Here is a 15,921-nt window from a genome sequence, read left to right as displayed (position 1 = left end):
TTCCGATTGGTGGTGAGGAGCGGACGTAGATGTGAGACTCCTCCCCCTACTGATAATAGGGAGCCAATCGGCACAGGTAACCAGATACAATGAGCGGCAGAGTCTCCGGTGTTCCCATTAAAGGGGATTCCCGCCCCTCCTCCACCCATCCCCCTCTGCACTGTTTGTACCTGTGAATGCTGCATGCTCTCCCTCCAGTGACACCGCACTAGTGACACCGCTCCTTGTCTTGCAGTTTCCTGGGCTATGTAGACAAACTGGGCGTGGCCTACGAGGCGCCAACGATAGCCACCGGCTTTGGAGCGTACCTGGCACAGGTGAGTGTTCCGGGGGGGGGGCAGGTATCGGGGTCCGGAGAGGTCTGAGTCTCACCATGATGTCACTCTTGTCCGGCAACAAAAAAAAGTTCCCCCCCTGCATCTGGCGTCCCCCATCAGGGTGCCCCCCCCTTGGCGTTTGGCGTCCCCCGTCAGTGGGTGGCCCCCCCCTTGCGTTTGGCGTCCCCCATCAGGGTGTCCCCCCACCTTGGCGTCCCCCGTCAGGGTGGCCCCCCCCCCTTGCATCTGGCGTCCTCCGTCAGAGGGCCCCCCTTGTGTCCCCTGTCAGAGGCCCCCCCCCCATCAGAGCGCCCCCTCTGGCGTCTGGTTCTCCACCCCCCATCAGAGCGCCCCTTCTGACATCTGGTCCCCCCCCCATCAGAGCGCCCCCTCTGACATCTGGTTCCCCCAACCCCCCGCCCCATCAGAGCACCCCCTCTGGCGTCTGGTTCCCCCTCTGGCGTCTGATTTCCCCCTCCCCATCAAAGCACCCCCTCTGGCGTCTGGTTCCCCCCCATCAGAGTGCATCCCTGGCGTTGGGCGCCCCCTATCAGTGTCGCCCATCAGAGTGCCCCCCCCCTGGCATTGGGTGGTCCCCCTCTTGCGCCAGGTGCCCCCCTTGTACCGGATATCCCTCATCAGAGTGCCCCCCCTTGCGCTGGAAATCCCTCATCAGAGAGCCCCCCCCCTTGCGCTGGAAATCCCTCATCAGAGTGCCCCCCCCCCTTGCGCCTGCTGACTTACAGTCCGGATAAGACACCCATGTGTGATCCCAGTGATGGGGGGGAGGGGGATCTATCTAGCCCCCTCTATATGTGTGATCGGGGTTCAGGCTTGTCTTGGGGTTCAGGCTTGTCTTGGGGTTCAGGCTTGTCTTGGGGTTCAGGCTTGTCTTGGGGTTCAGGCTTGTCTTGGGGTTCAGGCTTGGATCGGGGGGTGGAGTCAGGATGAGGGCAGCAGTCGTGGAACCTGAAAAATAAGCCAGCTTAGCGCATTCAGGAATGGGAGGGGAGTGGCTACAGAAAATGGGAGGAGCCTTTGATTTTTGTTTTCCTGCCGCGCAGCCGCTGATGCGAGACGTCGTCGACAACAAACCCAACCTGACGCGGGAAGAGGCGCGGCAGCTGATCGAACGTTGTATGAAGGTCCTGTACTACAGAGACGCCCGATCCTATAACAGAGTAAGTCCTCGTCTGGTAGGCGGCGGTCATGTGACTCCACCCAGTTCTGACATCTCCTCCCCTTCCTCCCTCAGTATGAAATCGCCACCGTCACCGCCAGCGGAGTGGAGATCGAGGGCCCCTGTCCTCCGAGACCAACTGGGAGATCGCTCACCTCATCAAGTAAGGGGACCGACCCGCTCAAATCCAGAAAAGACTAGAACTTCCTGGTGTCCCCGCTGGGGAGGGTTCGAGCTCACTTCCTGTCTATATGACATCCTATACAAGGGTGTCAGGAAGGACAGGAAGTGAGGACATAACCCATCCCCCATTCCATACTGAACTGTCTGGGGAGTGGGGCAGAGCGGGAACTCCATAATTGCCGTGAGTTTGGAGGGGAAGGGACACAACTTCATATTATTGGCCACAAAAAGGAGAGGACAGCGCCATATTATTGGCTATGGTGGGGGCAACCTCCATATTAATGGCCACGATGGGGAGTTGGACTCCATTGGGAAGAGGGGGACCTTGTTAGCCATGGGGAGGGGGTTGGACTCCGTGTTAATGGCCATTGGGGAAGGGTGGGATCTCCATGTTGTTGGCCATTGGGTAGGGGGTCGGACTCCGTGTTAATGGCCATTGGGAAGGGGGTCGGACGCCATGTTGTTGGCCATTGGGAAGGGGGTCGGACGCCATGTTGTTGGCCATTGGGAAGGGGGTCGGACGCCATGTTGTTGGCCATTGGGAAGGGGGTCGGACGCCGTGTTGTTGGCCATTGGGAAGGGGGTCGGACGCCGTGTTGTTGGCCATTGGGAAGGGGGTCGGACGCCGTGTTGTTGGCCATTGGGAAGGGGGTCGGACGCCGTGTTGTTGGCCATTGGGAAGGGGGTCGGACGCCGTGTTGTTGGCCATTGGGAAGGGGGTCGGACGCCATTGGGAGGAGGTGAGAGCAGTAAGTCAATTTTAATGGCCAAGGGGGAGGTGGGCACTCCATATATGGGCATTTGAGGAAACTCCTGTTAGTATGATGTCACTTCCTGTACTCTTATCTTCTCTCTTTTTTTTTTTTTTCTTCAGGGGCTTTGAATGAGTACAGAAGACTCCTCACCACCCCCCCTCCCCAAAAATATTCTTCTCCTGTTGCTGATTTTGTCTTTTTTTTGTATATGAAATAAATCCAATAAGTGATTTGTGGTGTTTCTGGTTTTATTCCTCGGGGGTGGGAATGGTTCTATCCCTGCAAGTGTATGACGGGCTGGGCTGCTTATATGGGGGGTACAGGCAGTACTCCTGTAGGGGGCGGGGTCCATTGGGTCAGTGAGGGGTCGGGGCTTCAGGCTGGATGCAGGATGTAGATGATGTGTGGGAATCAGTCCTGGTCCAATGATGGCGAACAAGAAGGAGCGGGGAGAAAGCAAGGTCAAGAGTATGGAGAGGGCACGGGCTGGAGGGCGTGGAGGAAGCGGGCTTGGAGCATGGGGAGCGGGAAGGAAGCGGGCGCATGGAGGGGGGTGGAGGGCAGGGAGAAAGTGGGTGTAGGAACATGGGGGGGGGGGGGGGGGGGTGGAGGAAGTGGGCGCATGGAGGGGGGTGGGAGGGCAGGGAGAAAGTGGGTGTAGGAACATGGGGGGGGGGGGGCGGGGGGCGTGGAGGAAGTGGGTGCATGGAGGGTGGGCGGGGAGGAAGTGGGTGTGGCCGCATGGACTAATCTTTAGGCCGATAATGTGCATTTTAACATGAGAGAAAAACATGACCCCATTAGTGAAAGGACATGAACAGGACTGAGATTCTAGCCCCTCCCTCTCTATACATTTAAGTTGAGCTGATTGGCTATTCTCGGGCCTCTATTCAGATCCTGTTATTTCTCCCCCACTGCAGTGCGCAGAGCTTGGTCACATGACTTGTGTGGGCTCCACCCCCTTGTTTGGCTCAGGCCCTGTTACTCCCCTCTAATTGGTTACGGTTGGTCCTGCCGCAGGCCACTCCCCTGATTTGGTTACTGGTCTTGTTGGTTCCGCCCACTCCCATGACAGTTGGTGGCTCTTCCCAACTGATGACACCGCAGGACCCCTCCCCCAGCCGCCATAACATTCTGACAGGTAAAGTGAATGACATTGATTATCTGGTTACCATGGCAGCTGAGCTGAAAGTGGGCGGGATATATTAGCGAGTGAGCATGTTGTCCCTGAAGTTGGTGCGATGAAAAAGATGGACTAGGGTAAGGATTGGAGGGACTCCGAGGACCAATGTGTCACGTCGGGATGACGGGGGCGGGCCAACTCCAAACCTGCACTTTGGTGGGAGGTTCCCGGTCTGCAGGAGCCAGAACCGACCAATGGTAATCCAAGGAAGGAGAACCGGCTAATCAGGTGACAGGGCCATGGGTGGTCAAGGCTCATGGGGCCCGTTTAGTCTGATCCAATAGAAGAGCTGCTGGAGCTCAAATTGGTGTAAAAGTGAAGGCCGGTTCTGATGGAAAGGTATCCGAACACGCTGAGCATCGCCGCTTGTTGTGTATGGGGGCCACAGACCACTCGGGGCCCATGCTGACCCGGGTCCACAGCCAAACGTGCCTACAATGGGCATCAGAACTGGACCATGGAGTCATGGAAGAAGGTGGCCTGGGCTGAGGAACTCAAGAATGGTTTGAGGACCACAACAAGTTTTGAGGTGTTGATGTGGCCTCCTAATTCTCCAGATCTCAATCCAATTGAGCCTCTGTGAGATGTGCAGGAAAGACAAGTCCGATCCATGGAGGCCCCACCTCCCAAGACCTCCTTCTGCCGGATCGGAGCCGGTACCACCTCGTACCTTCAGGGGCTTTCCGGGACTTTGTATTGCAAGGATTCAATCAAATATCCAAATTTATATTAAGTCTCATCATACATGACTGACAATGTAACATATTGCACGGGATCATCATACATGACCGACAATGTAACATATCACACGGGATCATCATACATGACCGACAATGTAACATATTGCACGGGATCATCATACATGACTGACAATGTAACGTATCGCACGGGATCATCATACATGACCGACAATGTAACGTATCGCACGGGATCATCATACATGACCGACAATGTAACATATCACACGGGATCATCATACATGACCGACAATGTAACATCACACGGGATCATCATACATGACCGACAATGTAACATATCGCACGGGATCATCATACATGACCGACAATGTAACATCACACGGGATCATCATACATGACTGACAATGTAACATATCGCCCGGGATCATCATACATGACTGACAATGTAACATCACACGGGATCATCATACATGACTGACAATGTAACATCACACGGGATCATCATACATGACTGACAATGTAACATATCGCCCGGGATCATCATACATGACTGACAATGTAACATCACACGGGATCATCATACATGACCGACAATGTAACATATCACACGGGATCATCATACATGACCAACAATGTAACATATCGCCCGGGATCATCATACATGACCGACAATGTAACATATCACACGGGATCATCATACATGACCGACAATGTAACGTATCGCCCGGGATCATCATACATGACCGACAATGTAACGTATCGCACGGGATCATCATACATGACCGACAATGTAACATATCGCCCGGGATCATCATACATGACCGACAATGTAACATATCGCCCGGGATCATCATACATGACTGACAATGTAACATATCACACGGGATCATCATACATGACTGACAATGTAACATATCACACAGGATTCTTGATCCATTTATAATATATATTTTATTATTGATCTATTTATAGCGTCAAACCATCACCAGCCGCAACCTCCGCAACCTGAACCCGGCCCCCTCCACCCGGCAGCTGACCGTCTGTACGACATCCTCCCCCTGTCCTGACCACTACTGCGTATAACGCCTCGCTGTCGGCCGCCCTCGACTCCCTGGCACCCCTAACCACACGTAACGTCAGACCCGACCGCTCCAACCTGGCAGAACGACCACAAGAAATGCCTCAAACGACGCAGTCCTGCGCTGGAGCGATTATGGAGCAAAACCAGATCCCCTCGAGTGTTCTCCCTCTACAAAGCCGCCTTCCACCCCTACACCTCCTCCCTCCATCCCACCAAGCAAGCCTATTTCCTGACCCTCATCAACACCCTCTCCACCAATCCTCGCCGACTCTTCTCCACCTTCAACTCCCCCCATGAGACAATGAGCATGAGACAATATTGTTACTGTATTGTCTCATGTTCTGTCCCCCCCTATAATGTACAGCGCTGAGCAAACCTTCTGCCGCCATATAAATCCTGTATAATAATAATAATTTATAATAAATATTTTATAATTGATCCATTTATAATATATAACATTGGATTATAGATCTATTTATAATATTGAATTATTGATCTATTTATAATAAATATTTTATTACTGATCCATTTATAATGTATAACATTGGATTATTGATCTATTTATAACATTGGATTATTGATCCATTTAGAATATATATCATTGGATTATTGATCCATTTATAATATTTAACATTGGATTATTGATCCATTTATAATGTATAACATTGGATTATTGATCCATTTAGAATATATAACATTGGATTATTGATCCATTTATAATATATATCATTGGATTATTGATCCATTTATAATATTTAACATTGGATTATTGATCCATTTATAATGTATAACATTGGATTATTGATCCATTTAGAATATATAACATTGGATTATTGATCCATTTATAATAACAAATATTTTATAATTAATATATAATATTTTATTACTGATCCATTTATAATATTTAACATTGTATTATTGATCCATTTATAATATATAACGTTGTATTATTGATCCATTTATAATATATAACATTGGATTATTGATCCATTTGGATAGCTTTCCCCTTTTTCATTTCCCTTATAATATAAGACAATGGAAATAATAATATATAATAATACGTATGATTTAAGACAAGGGATGAACACGGAAGGGAGCTGTCAGCGTCAGCCCAATCAGCTGCATCCAGGGAACTTGGCCTTATATGGTCAATGATGATGTCACGAGTGTCCCCGCCCCTTTGTTTACACGCAACTGTGGGGTGACCCCTTTCCACCCCTATGTCAGTTTATGGACCCAATTAGGTTCCATTTAGAACCTTCCAGACTTTCCTCTTTATTTCCCAAATTATGAGTAACTTTTGTGTAATAATATTAATAATGATATACCATAAAATAATCATTAAAAAAAAATAAAAATTTAGTAATAAATGGTAATAATAATAATAATAATAATAATTTGAAATACCTTATTCACCAAATTATGAGAATAATAATAATATAGTAGTAATGGAATAATATATCATAGTAATAATAATGAAATAATAATATAGTAATAATTGTAAAAATATTACATAGTAATAATAATAATTTGAAATACTTTATTCACCAAAATTATGTGTATAATAATAATAATAATAAACTATAAAATAATAATAATATAGTAATAATGATGATAATTATTATAATTTTTATTATTAATCTTATATATTATCTAGTTGAATTTAAAATATATAATAGTAATAATAAAAATAATAATAATAATAATAATAAAAATAATAATAATAAAGCAGAGCTCCATACAAGACAGTTGTCGAGTTTCAGATGGAATGGGGGAAGGGTTAGAGCCTCAGTCAGGCATTTATTGCTCCTGAGATGACAGGAATTGGGGAGAACATTTCCTTTCAGGACACAGAAGACAACAAAATCCTGTAATAGTTGCAACCTTTCCCCACTCCATCCGAATCTAAAAAAAAAAAAAAAAAAAACTTTCTGGGTGGAGTATCACTCTAAGATCGGTATGTCCACTTACCTTCTTTTTGTCCTCTAAGTGCAGACGATGGAGGAGATCGGAGAGATGGCCGTGGATGCGATCGGAGAGATGGAGGAGGTGCGGGTGGAGGTATCAGAGAGGAGACTGATGAGAGCGGAGGAGGGGAGAGTCACAAAGGAGGAGGAGGGGCGGAGACATGACAGAAGGGTGACAACTCCGGAGCTGTAAGTCGCCATTTCTGTGACATCAGAATATTTAGTTGTATGTATAAAAAAAAACAATTAATTTGGGTAAATCTGGACAATTATTGGCAACATTTCTATTGCAAACTGCAGCCAGCAGGTGGAGCCATGGGCCCCCTTTCCATGCTTGGCAGGCTGTCCTTAAAGCAGAACTCCCCTTGGCTCCACCGCTGTGGCGTTCTGGAGCCCCCTGCCGATATGGCGTCCTGAAGCCCCCCCCTGCTGATGTGACGTCCTGGAGCCCCCCACCGATGTGGCATCCTGAAGCCCCCCACCAATGTGGCATCCTGAAGCCCCCCACCGATGTGGCGTCCTGGAGCCCCCCACCGATGTGGCGTCCTGGAGCTCCCCACCGATGTGACGTCCTGAAGCCCCCCAACGATGTGGTGTCCTGGAGCTCCCCACCGATGTGACGTCCTGGAGCCCCCCACCGATGTGGTGTCCTGAAGCCCCCCGCCGATGTGGCGTCCTGAAGCCCCCCACCGATGCGACGTCCTGGAGCTCCCCACCGATGTGACGTCCTGGAGCTCACCGCCAATGTGGCGTCCTGAAGCCCCCCACTGATGTGATGTCCTGAAGCTCCCCACTGATGTGACGTCCTGAAGCCCCCCACCGATGTGGTGTCCTGGAGCTCACCACCGATGTGGCTTCCTGGAGCCCCCCACTGATGTGACGTACTGGAGCTCCCCACCGATGTGATATTCTGGAGCTCCCCACCGATGTGGCACTCTTGAGCCCTTCACCGATATGGCGTCCTGAAGCCCCCCACCGATGTGGCATCCTGGAGCTCACCACAAATGTGGCGTCCTGGAGCTCACCACAAATGTGGCTTCCTGGAGCCCCCCCACCGATGTGGCGTCCTGGAGCCCCCCACCGATGGGGCGTCCTGGAGCCCCCCACCGATGGGGCGTCCTGGAGCCCCGTACTGATGTGGCGTCTTGGAGCCCCCCACCGGCTGTTGACATCTTCTAGCATCCAACTTGTGGGTATCAGTGCCGGCCACTTTCATTGGCCTGGCTGATATGATGTCACTCCTGCGCATGCGTGGGGTGCAGTCGGGACCCGCGTGTACTTACCTCCCTCTCTCTCTTTGGTTTCAGCCAGATTCTCAGCAAACAATATGCCGCCAAGGCTAAAGCGAATCGAGTGAAGAGATTGGCCATGTACCACAAAGGCGTGCCGCGAGTGCTGCCATTGCTGCCAATGTAAGTAGGAGGAGCTTGGGGGGGGGGTCAATTACCAAAATTAATATGGCGGAGGTCTCTGAGGTTGTAGGCCTGGCAAAGCTTCCCACAAATGCCGCAACTCAGAAAATGAGTCAGGTGATCCAAAATGACCCACGCCATAGATGTAGAGATGGGCACACGGAGTCATGTGACCTGAGATGACCCATGCCATAGATGTAGAGATGGGCACACGGAGTCACGTGACCTGAGATGACCCATGCCATAGATGTAGAGATGGGCACACGGAGTCATGTGACCTGAGATGACCCATGCCATAGATGTAGAGATGGGCACACGGAGTCATGTGACCTGAGATGACCCATGCCATAGATGTAGAGATGGGCACACGGAGTCACGTGACCTGAGATGACCCACGCCATAGATGTAAAGATGGGCACACAGAGTCACGTGACCTGAGATGACCCATGCCATAGATGTAGAGATGGGCACACGGAGTTAGGTGACCCTAGGTGACCCATGTCATAGATGTAGAGATGGGCACACGGAGTCAGGTGACCTGAGATGACCCCCATGTCATAGATATAGAGATGGGCACACTGAGTCAGGTGACCTGCGATGACCCATGCCATAGATGTAGAGATGGGCACATGGAGTCAGGTGACCTGAGATGACCTACGCCATAAGATATAGAGATGGGCACACTGAGTCAGGTGACCCGAGATGACCCGTGCCATAGATATAGAGATGGGCACACTGAGTCAGGTGACCCGAGATAACCGATACCATACTGTAGATGTAGAGATGGGCACACGGAGTCAGGTGACCCGAGATGACCCACGCCATAGATACAGAGATGGGCACACTGAGTCAGGTGACCCGAGATAACCGATACCATACTGTAGATGTAGAGATGGGCACATGGAGTCAGGTGACCTGAGATGACTCGTACCATACAGGAGGCAGCCATACTGTGGGTCATGTGACCTGAGAAGATGCCTGCTTAGTGGAGGATGGACAGGAGGTGGGGTCAGATGGAAGCTAAAGGCTGGTTCAGCCCAGATCCTTCATAGGAACTATGACCAGAAGGTGGCAAACGGCAGGGAAGCTGGACTACGATAGGTCACCGAGGCAGTTGCCACCATTACTTTTGGTTAGGCCCATCAGCTCAGAAATTGTCTTTTCAAGCTTCGGGACAAAAATGTAGTCAAACGTGAGAAAATATTTTCCATTTTCTATTTCGTTTTACAGCATTGATGAGAACAGCGAGCTGGAGATTACGGCACCGTACCAAGCAAAGATCGGGTGCCCCACCCTCATCTATCACAGCCATCTGATACAAAGGCCGAGACCTATCCAGGGCCAAGTGAGTGATCTCTATACTCCTCATGTGGTTCCAACTGTCGGCTTCACTCTTTTCATAAATAGTATTTTTGTCCCCCCAAAAAAATCTCCCTTTAGGAAGCAGAGGGATATTGTTTCAGGAAGGGTGATAAGCACCTCCCACAAATGGCAGTTTTACACACTATTTTCTCTTCTAGTGGAATGTTCTTTGGCCAATTTCTCTTTCGATTGAATGTTCTTTGGCTATTTCTCTTCTGGTTGAATGTTTTAGATCATATTTCTCCTTTGGTTGAATGTTCTTTGGCTAATTTCTCTTCTGGTTGAATGTTCTTGGGTTATTTTTTCATCTGATTGAATGTTCTTAGGCTCTTTTTCCTTCTGGTTGAATACTGTAGGCTCTCTCTTCTGGTTGAATGTTCCTAGGTGATATCTTTGATGAATGTTTATGCCATTTTTCTCTGGTTGAACGTTCTTTGGATAATTTCTCTTTCAATTGAATGTTCTTTGGCTGTTTCTCTTCTGGTTGAATGTTTTTGGGTTATTTTTTCACCTGGTTGAATGTTCTTAGGCTCTTTTTCCTTCTTGTTGAATACTGTAGGCTATATCTTTCTCTTCTGGTTCTTAGGCTAGTTTCTCTTTTGGTTAAATGTTCTTTGGCTAGTTTCCTTTCTGGTTGAATGTTCCTAGGCTATATATTTTTTGATGAATCTTTATGCCATTTTTCTCCTCTGGTTGAATATTCTTTGCTAATTTCTCTATCAATTGAATGTTCTTTGGCTATTTCTCTTGTGGTTGAATGTTTTAGGCCATTTTTCCTCTTCTGGTTGAATGTTTGTAGGTCAATTTCTCTTGTGGTTACATGTTATTTGGCTATTTCTCTTGTGGTTGAATGTTTTAGGTCATTTTTCTCCTCTGGTTGAATGTTCTTTGGCTAATTTCTCTTTCAATTGAATGTTCTTTGGCGATTTCTTTGCTGGTTGAATGTTTTAGACCATTTTTCCTCTTCTGGTTGAATGTTCTTTGGCTGTTTCTTCTGATTGAATTTTCTTTGGCTTTTTCTCTTCTGGTTGAATGTTTTAGGCCATTTTCTTTTCTGGTTGAATGTTTGTAGGCCAATTTCTCTTTTGCTTGTTTTTTGGCTGTTTCTTTTCTGGTTGAATGTTTTAGGCCATTTTTCTCTTCTGGTTGAATGTTCTTTGGATAATTTCTCTTTTGGTTGAACATTTTAGGCCATTTTTTTCTTCTGGTTGAATATTTGTAGGCAAATTTCTCTTGTGGTTGCATGTTATTTGGCTATTTCTCTTGTGGTTGAATGTTTTAGGCCATTTTCTCTTCTGGTTGAATGTGCATTGGCGATTTCTCTTCCGGTTGAATGTCGTAGGCTATTTTTCTCTTTGGGTTGAATCTTCTATTATGTGGTTTTTCCAGGTTTCAAGATTCCTGCCCACACAACCTGACTTCCCTCGTACTATTTTTACCCGTACCCTGGATTGGGAAAACGCTCCGGTCTATGTGATTGCATAGAAGAGAAGGGGGGTGAGCAGGAAGTCACGGGCAACATTCCCAACCAAACGAAAGTGTTTTACTCGATTTCCCAAACTATCCAAATCTTAAACAGAAAGCTTAAGATTTGTACTTCTGTTTATCGTCTTATTTTCCTTTATAGGATTTACTTTATAGGAAAAAAAGGGCGTGGAGGAAAAGGGAAGAAAAGAAGCAAAGAGAGGAACATCGAAAGATGAACGAGGAGGAGAAGAGAGCCAACAAGATAAAGAGAGAGGAGGAGAACAAGAGTAAAAGAGGGCGGAGAAAAGAAAGAGTGAGTCTTGGGAACGATCCCTCAAGTTTTGTTTTAAAGATGAGACGAACAAAACCCACAGGAGGCCATTTTTTCCTTGTGTTACCTTTCGTATTTTTCTGGAACGTTCCTTTCCCGGTAAATGGGGAAGTGGTGCTAGTAGCCTTTATTCCAGGAAGAACAGGTATTAGGAAAAGGTTTAGAACTTGGTCAGCCAGCCTGGTCAGGGTGCCCAATTAATTGTTCCACCAGCCTTCTCCAGCACACCGAGTAAAACCATCTCCTCCCATTATTTGCATTTGTACTTCAATACCCAGGCCAACTGTTTCTATGGCGACTACCTTGTACTTTTCATTCTGATAGGTATCTTTGGGGGAAATTCATATAAGAAACATCTCACCTCAACTGTGCACTCAGTTCCCAGGCCGACTCCTGCTATTGAGAGGACTACCCTGTACCTTCTATCCTAATAGTCATCTCTACGGGGGGAAGTATATGAGAAATGTCTTAACCTCGACTATGCACACAATTCCCAGGCCAACCACTTCTATGGGGAAGAACTACCCTGTACCTTCTATCCCAATAGTCATCTCTGGGGGGGGGAAAAGTATATGAGAAATGTCTTAACCTCGACTATGCACCCAATTCCCAGGCCAACTGTTTCTATAGAGAAGACTACCTTGTACTTTCCATCCCAATTATCTTTGAGGGAAATGCATGTAAGAAACATCTTACCTCAACTGTGCGCCCAGTTCCCAGGCCGACAGCTTCTATGGAGAAGACTACCTTGTATCTTCTATCCCAATAGTCATCTTTAAAGGAAATGTATATGAGAAACAGCTTAACCTCGACTATACGCCCAATTCCAAGGCCAACTGTTTCTATAGAGAAGACGACCTTGTACTTTTCATCCTAATAATCTTTCCAGGAAATGCATGTATGAAACATCTCACCTCAACTGTGCGCCCAGTTCCCAGGTCAACTGTTTCTATGGAGAAGACAACCTTATACCTTCTACAGTCATCTTTGGGAGGAGTTTATATGGTAAACGTCTTAACCATAGATGGTGCCCAATTCCCAGGCCAACTGCTTCACTGAAAAAGACTACTTTGTATCTTCTATCCTAATAGTCATCTTTGGGGGAAAGGCACGAGAAACCGCTAAACCTCAACTGTGCACCCAATTCCTAGGCCAATTGCTTCTATAGAGAAGACTACCTTGTACCTTCTTTTTTTTTTTTTAATTTAAATATTTATTAAATTTTTCATGTTAATACAAAAACCCAAAAAGGGAAATAATTCTCATACAAATAGACATTTATAACATTTCTACCTTTCCCTTACTAAAAACTCTTTTCTTTCCCGCCCCTCTTCCCCCCTCCTCCCCCTCTGCAGACTCTGGCCCATTCTAATCTCTTGAGGCTTATTAATTTTTTGTTAACATCCTAGTTCATATTTTCCTATATTTCTCTTTCAATCCTGCTCTTTCCCACTTTTCCCATCTCTTGAAATAAACTCTCATCCTATCTTCCTGCATATGGTATGATCTTTCCATTCTACCTATCTGGTTTACTCTATTAATCCAGTCTACCTCCTTCGGTACCTCAGCTTTCCGCCAAAACTTGGGTATCAACCCTTTTGCCGCATTCAAGAAGTACCAAATACCTGAATCTTTATATTTATTTACAGATGTCTCCACATTGTGTAGGAGGCACGTCGTTGGGTCTAACCCTATGTCAATTTCAGTTATTTCTTCAATCAACTTGACTATTATCTTCCAAAAAGCCTGGATTTTCGGACATTCCCACCATATGTGAAACACCGTGCCTATCTCTCCACATCCTCTCCAGCACATATTTGAATTTTCCCCATTCATCTTGTGCTCTACACTCGGTGTAATGTGCCAACGTGTCACACACTTATAATTAACCTCAACCTCTCTCATACTAACATTATCGTGTATCAATCTAAACATCTTTCTCTGTCTATCCTCATCAAACCCACCTCCCATATCCCTTTCCCATTTTGTCATAAAAATTAACTTTGTGTTTGTGTCTAATTCTGTGAGTATTCTATACACTTTTGAAACACCGTGCTTCCCATCCCTTCGTGTCTCTAACAACCTTTCAAACATATTCCACTCCTGTTTTATTCTCAGGGGTTTCGGTAGATTTCCAATAAAACTTTTCAATTGATGATATTTCCACTCATCTATTCTAATAAAAATGTCTCCCTTCTTCTCTATTAACTCTTTAAGTGATCTCAATTCCCCCTCCACCAAAACATCTCTCAGTTGGGTATCCTCCTTTCTAAACCATCTCCCTGATATCTTATTCTTTCCCGGGGGAAAGTACTCAGTATTTGTGAGAGGCATTAATATTGAATTAAATTCCCATTTCATATTTTTGTGTAAATTGTCCCATACCCTAAAGACATTTAAAGTGTAGATACTTGTGCTTTCTTTAATTCCCCTGAACTGTGGTGGAACCCATATCATCTGACTCAATCTAATGCCACTAAGATCATTTTCAATTGTTACCCAACTTTTCCCCTTATGGTTAAATGTCCAGTCATATATTCTTGCTAAAACCACTGCTTTATAGTATCTCTTTACATCTGGTAGACCCATTCCCCCTTTCTCTTTAGTCCTACTCAATGTTTCATATGCTATTCTAGGTTTTTTATTCTTCCATATGTATCTTGTTAACATTTTTTTCATTATCTTAAAGAAGGCCTCTGGAATTTTAATTGGTACCATTTGAAATCTATACAGTATTTTAGGCATAATTACCATTTTGACTAGGTTTATACGTCCTATCCAGGATGGATTTCCTCCTTCTAGTCTTTTTAAATCTTCCCTGATCTCATTTATCAAAGAGATATAGTTTAATCTATACAAATGCTTAGATGAGGCAGTGAGTTTTATTCCTAGGTATTTTATCTCTTTTTCTCTCCATATAAAGGGAAATTCTTTTTGTAGTTTTTCTTTTTCATTCTTTGATATATTAATATTCAGGATCTCTGTTTTCGTTGGATTAATTTTTAAATTTGATAGTTCACCGTACTCCTTCAGAATCTTCATTATATTTGGGAGAGTTATTCGGGGATTCCCCACGTAGAACAATAAGTCGTCCGCAAAGGACGCTACTCTATGTTCTATGGATTCTATCTGAATTCCCTTTACCGATCCACTATTTCTTATTATTGACAACAGAGGTTCAAGTGACAATACATATAGCAGAGGGGACAGAGGACAGCCCTGTCTTGTACCATTAGACATTCCAATGGGTTCTGATCTCTCCCCATTTACCGTGATGATTGCAGTAGGCTCCCTATATAATTTACTTATCCACTCTCGCATTCTATCACCTATTCCCAGCACTTTTAAGTTGTCCATCATAAAGCCCCAGTCCACTCTATCAAATGCCTTCTCTGCATCAATTGACAAGAGCACCACCGGGGCTTTCCCTCTTCTACTTTTCTGAATAAGCATCAGGGTTCTCAAGCCGTTATCTCTACCTTCTCTCCCCGGTACAAATCCCACCTAGTCTCCATGGATCCATTCAGGCATCAGATCTCTCAACCTGTTTGCTAACACCTTTGCATACAGTTTAGTGTCTGTGTTCAATAATGAGATAGGTCTATAGCTGGAGCACTGAGATGGGTCTTTTCCCTCCTTGTGAATAAGTACTACATGGGCCTGTAGGGATTCTCTCCTCACTTCCATCCCACCTCCCAGAGCATTCATATATTTCTCCAACTTGGGTAACAGTACTTCACTAAATTTCTTATAGTACTTAACTGTATAGCCATCCGGGCCTGGACTTTTTCCCCCTCCTGTGCTTCTTAATGCTATTTTAATTTCTTCCTGGGAAATTTCTGCGTCTAGGGAGTTCAATTGTGCTTCACTTAGTTTTGGTAATCCCGCATTTTTTAAGTATGTCATCTTTTTTTCATTAATTCCCTCTTGGGCTTCTTTTAGAGGGCCTTGGGGGCTAATATTATATAACTTTTTGTAATACTCC

At 45.9% G+C, this 15,921-nt stretch overlaps 1 protein-coding gene across 1 annotated transcript; it reads left to right on the top strand.

The window, feature by feature from the left end:
- Positions 1 to 235: 235 nt before the first annotated feature.
- Positions 236 to 2,665, top strand: PSMB4 (proteasome 20S subunit beta 4; the record flags this gene model as incomplete). Its single annotated transcript, XM_089666129.1, is given in 5 exon segments — positions 236 to 317; positions 1,382 to 1,498; positions 1,573 to 1,612; positions 1,615 to 1,660; positions 2,555 to 2,665. Coding segments are annotated over 5 exon segments (298 nt in total), but the record flags the coding sequence as incomplete, so codon positions are not given.
- Between the last annotated feature and the right edge of the window lie 13,256 nt (positions 2,666 to 15,921).

This window comes from Staurois parvus, unplaced genomic scaffold (genome assembly GCF_062004578.1).
Source record: "Staurois parvus isolate SC_StPar_1 unplaced genomic scaffold, SC_StPar_1.0 ptg002547l, whole genome shotgun sequence".
NCBI classification, from domain to species: Eukaryota; Metazoa; Chordata; class Amphibia; order Anura; family Ranidae; genus Staurois; species Staurois parvus.
Note: the sequence above shows the minus strand (reverse complement) of the source record. Positions and strands in the feature narration are given on the sequence as shown.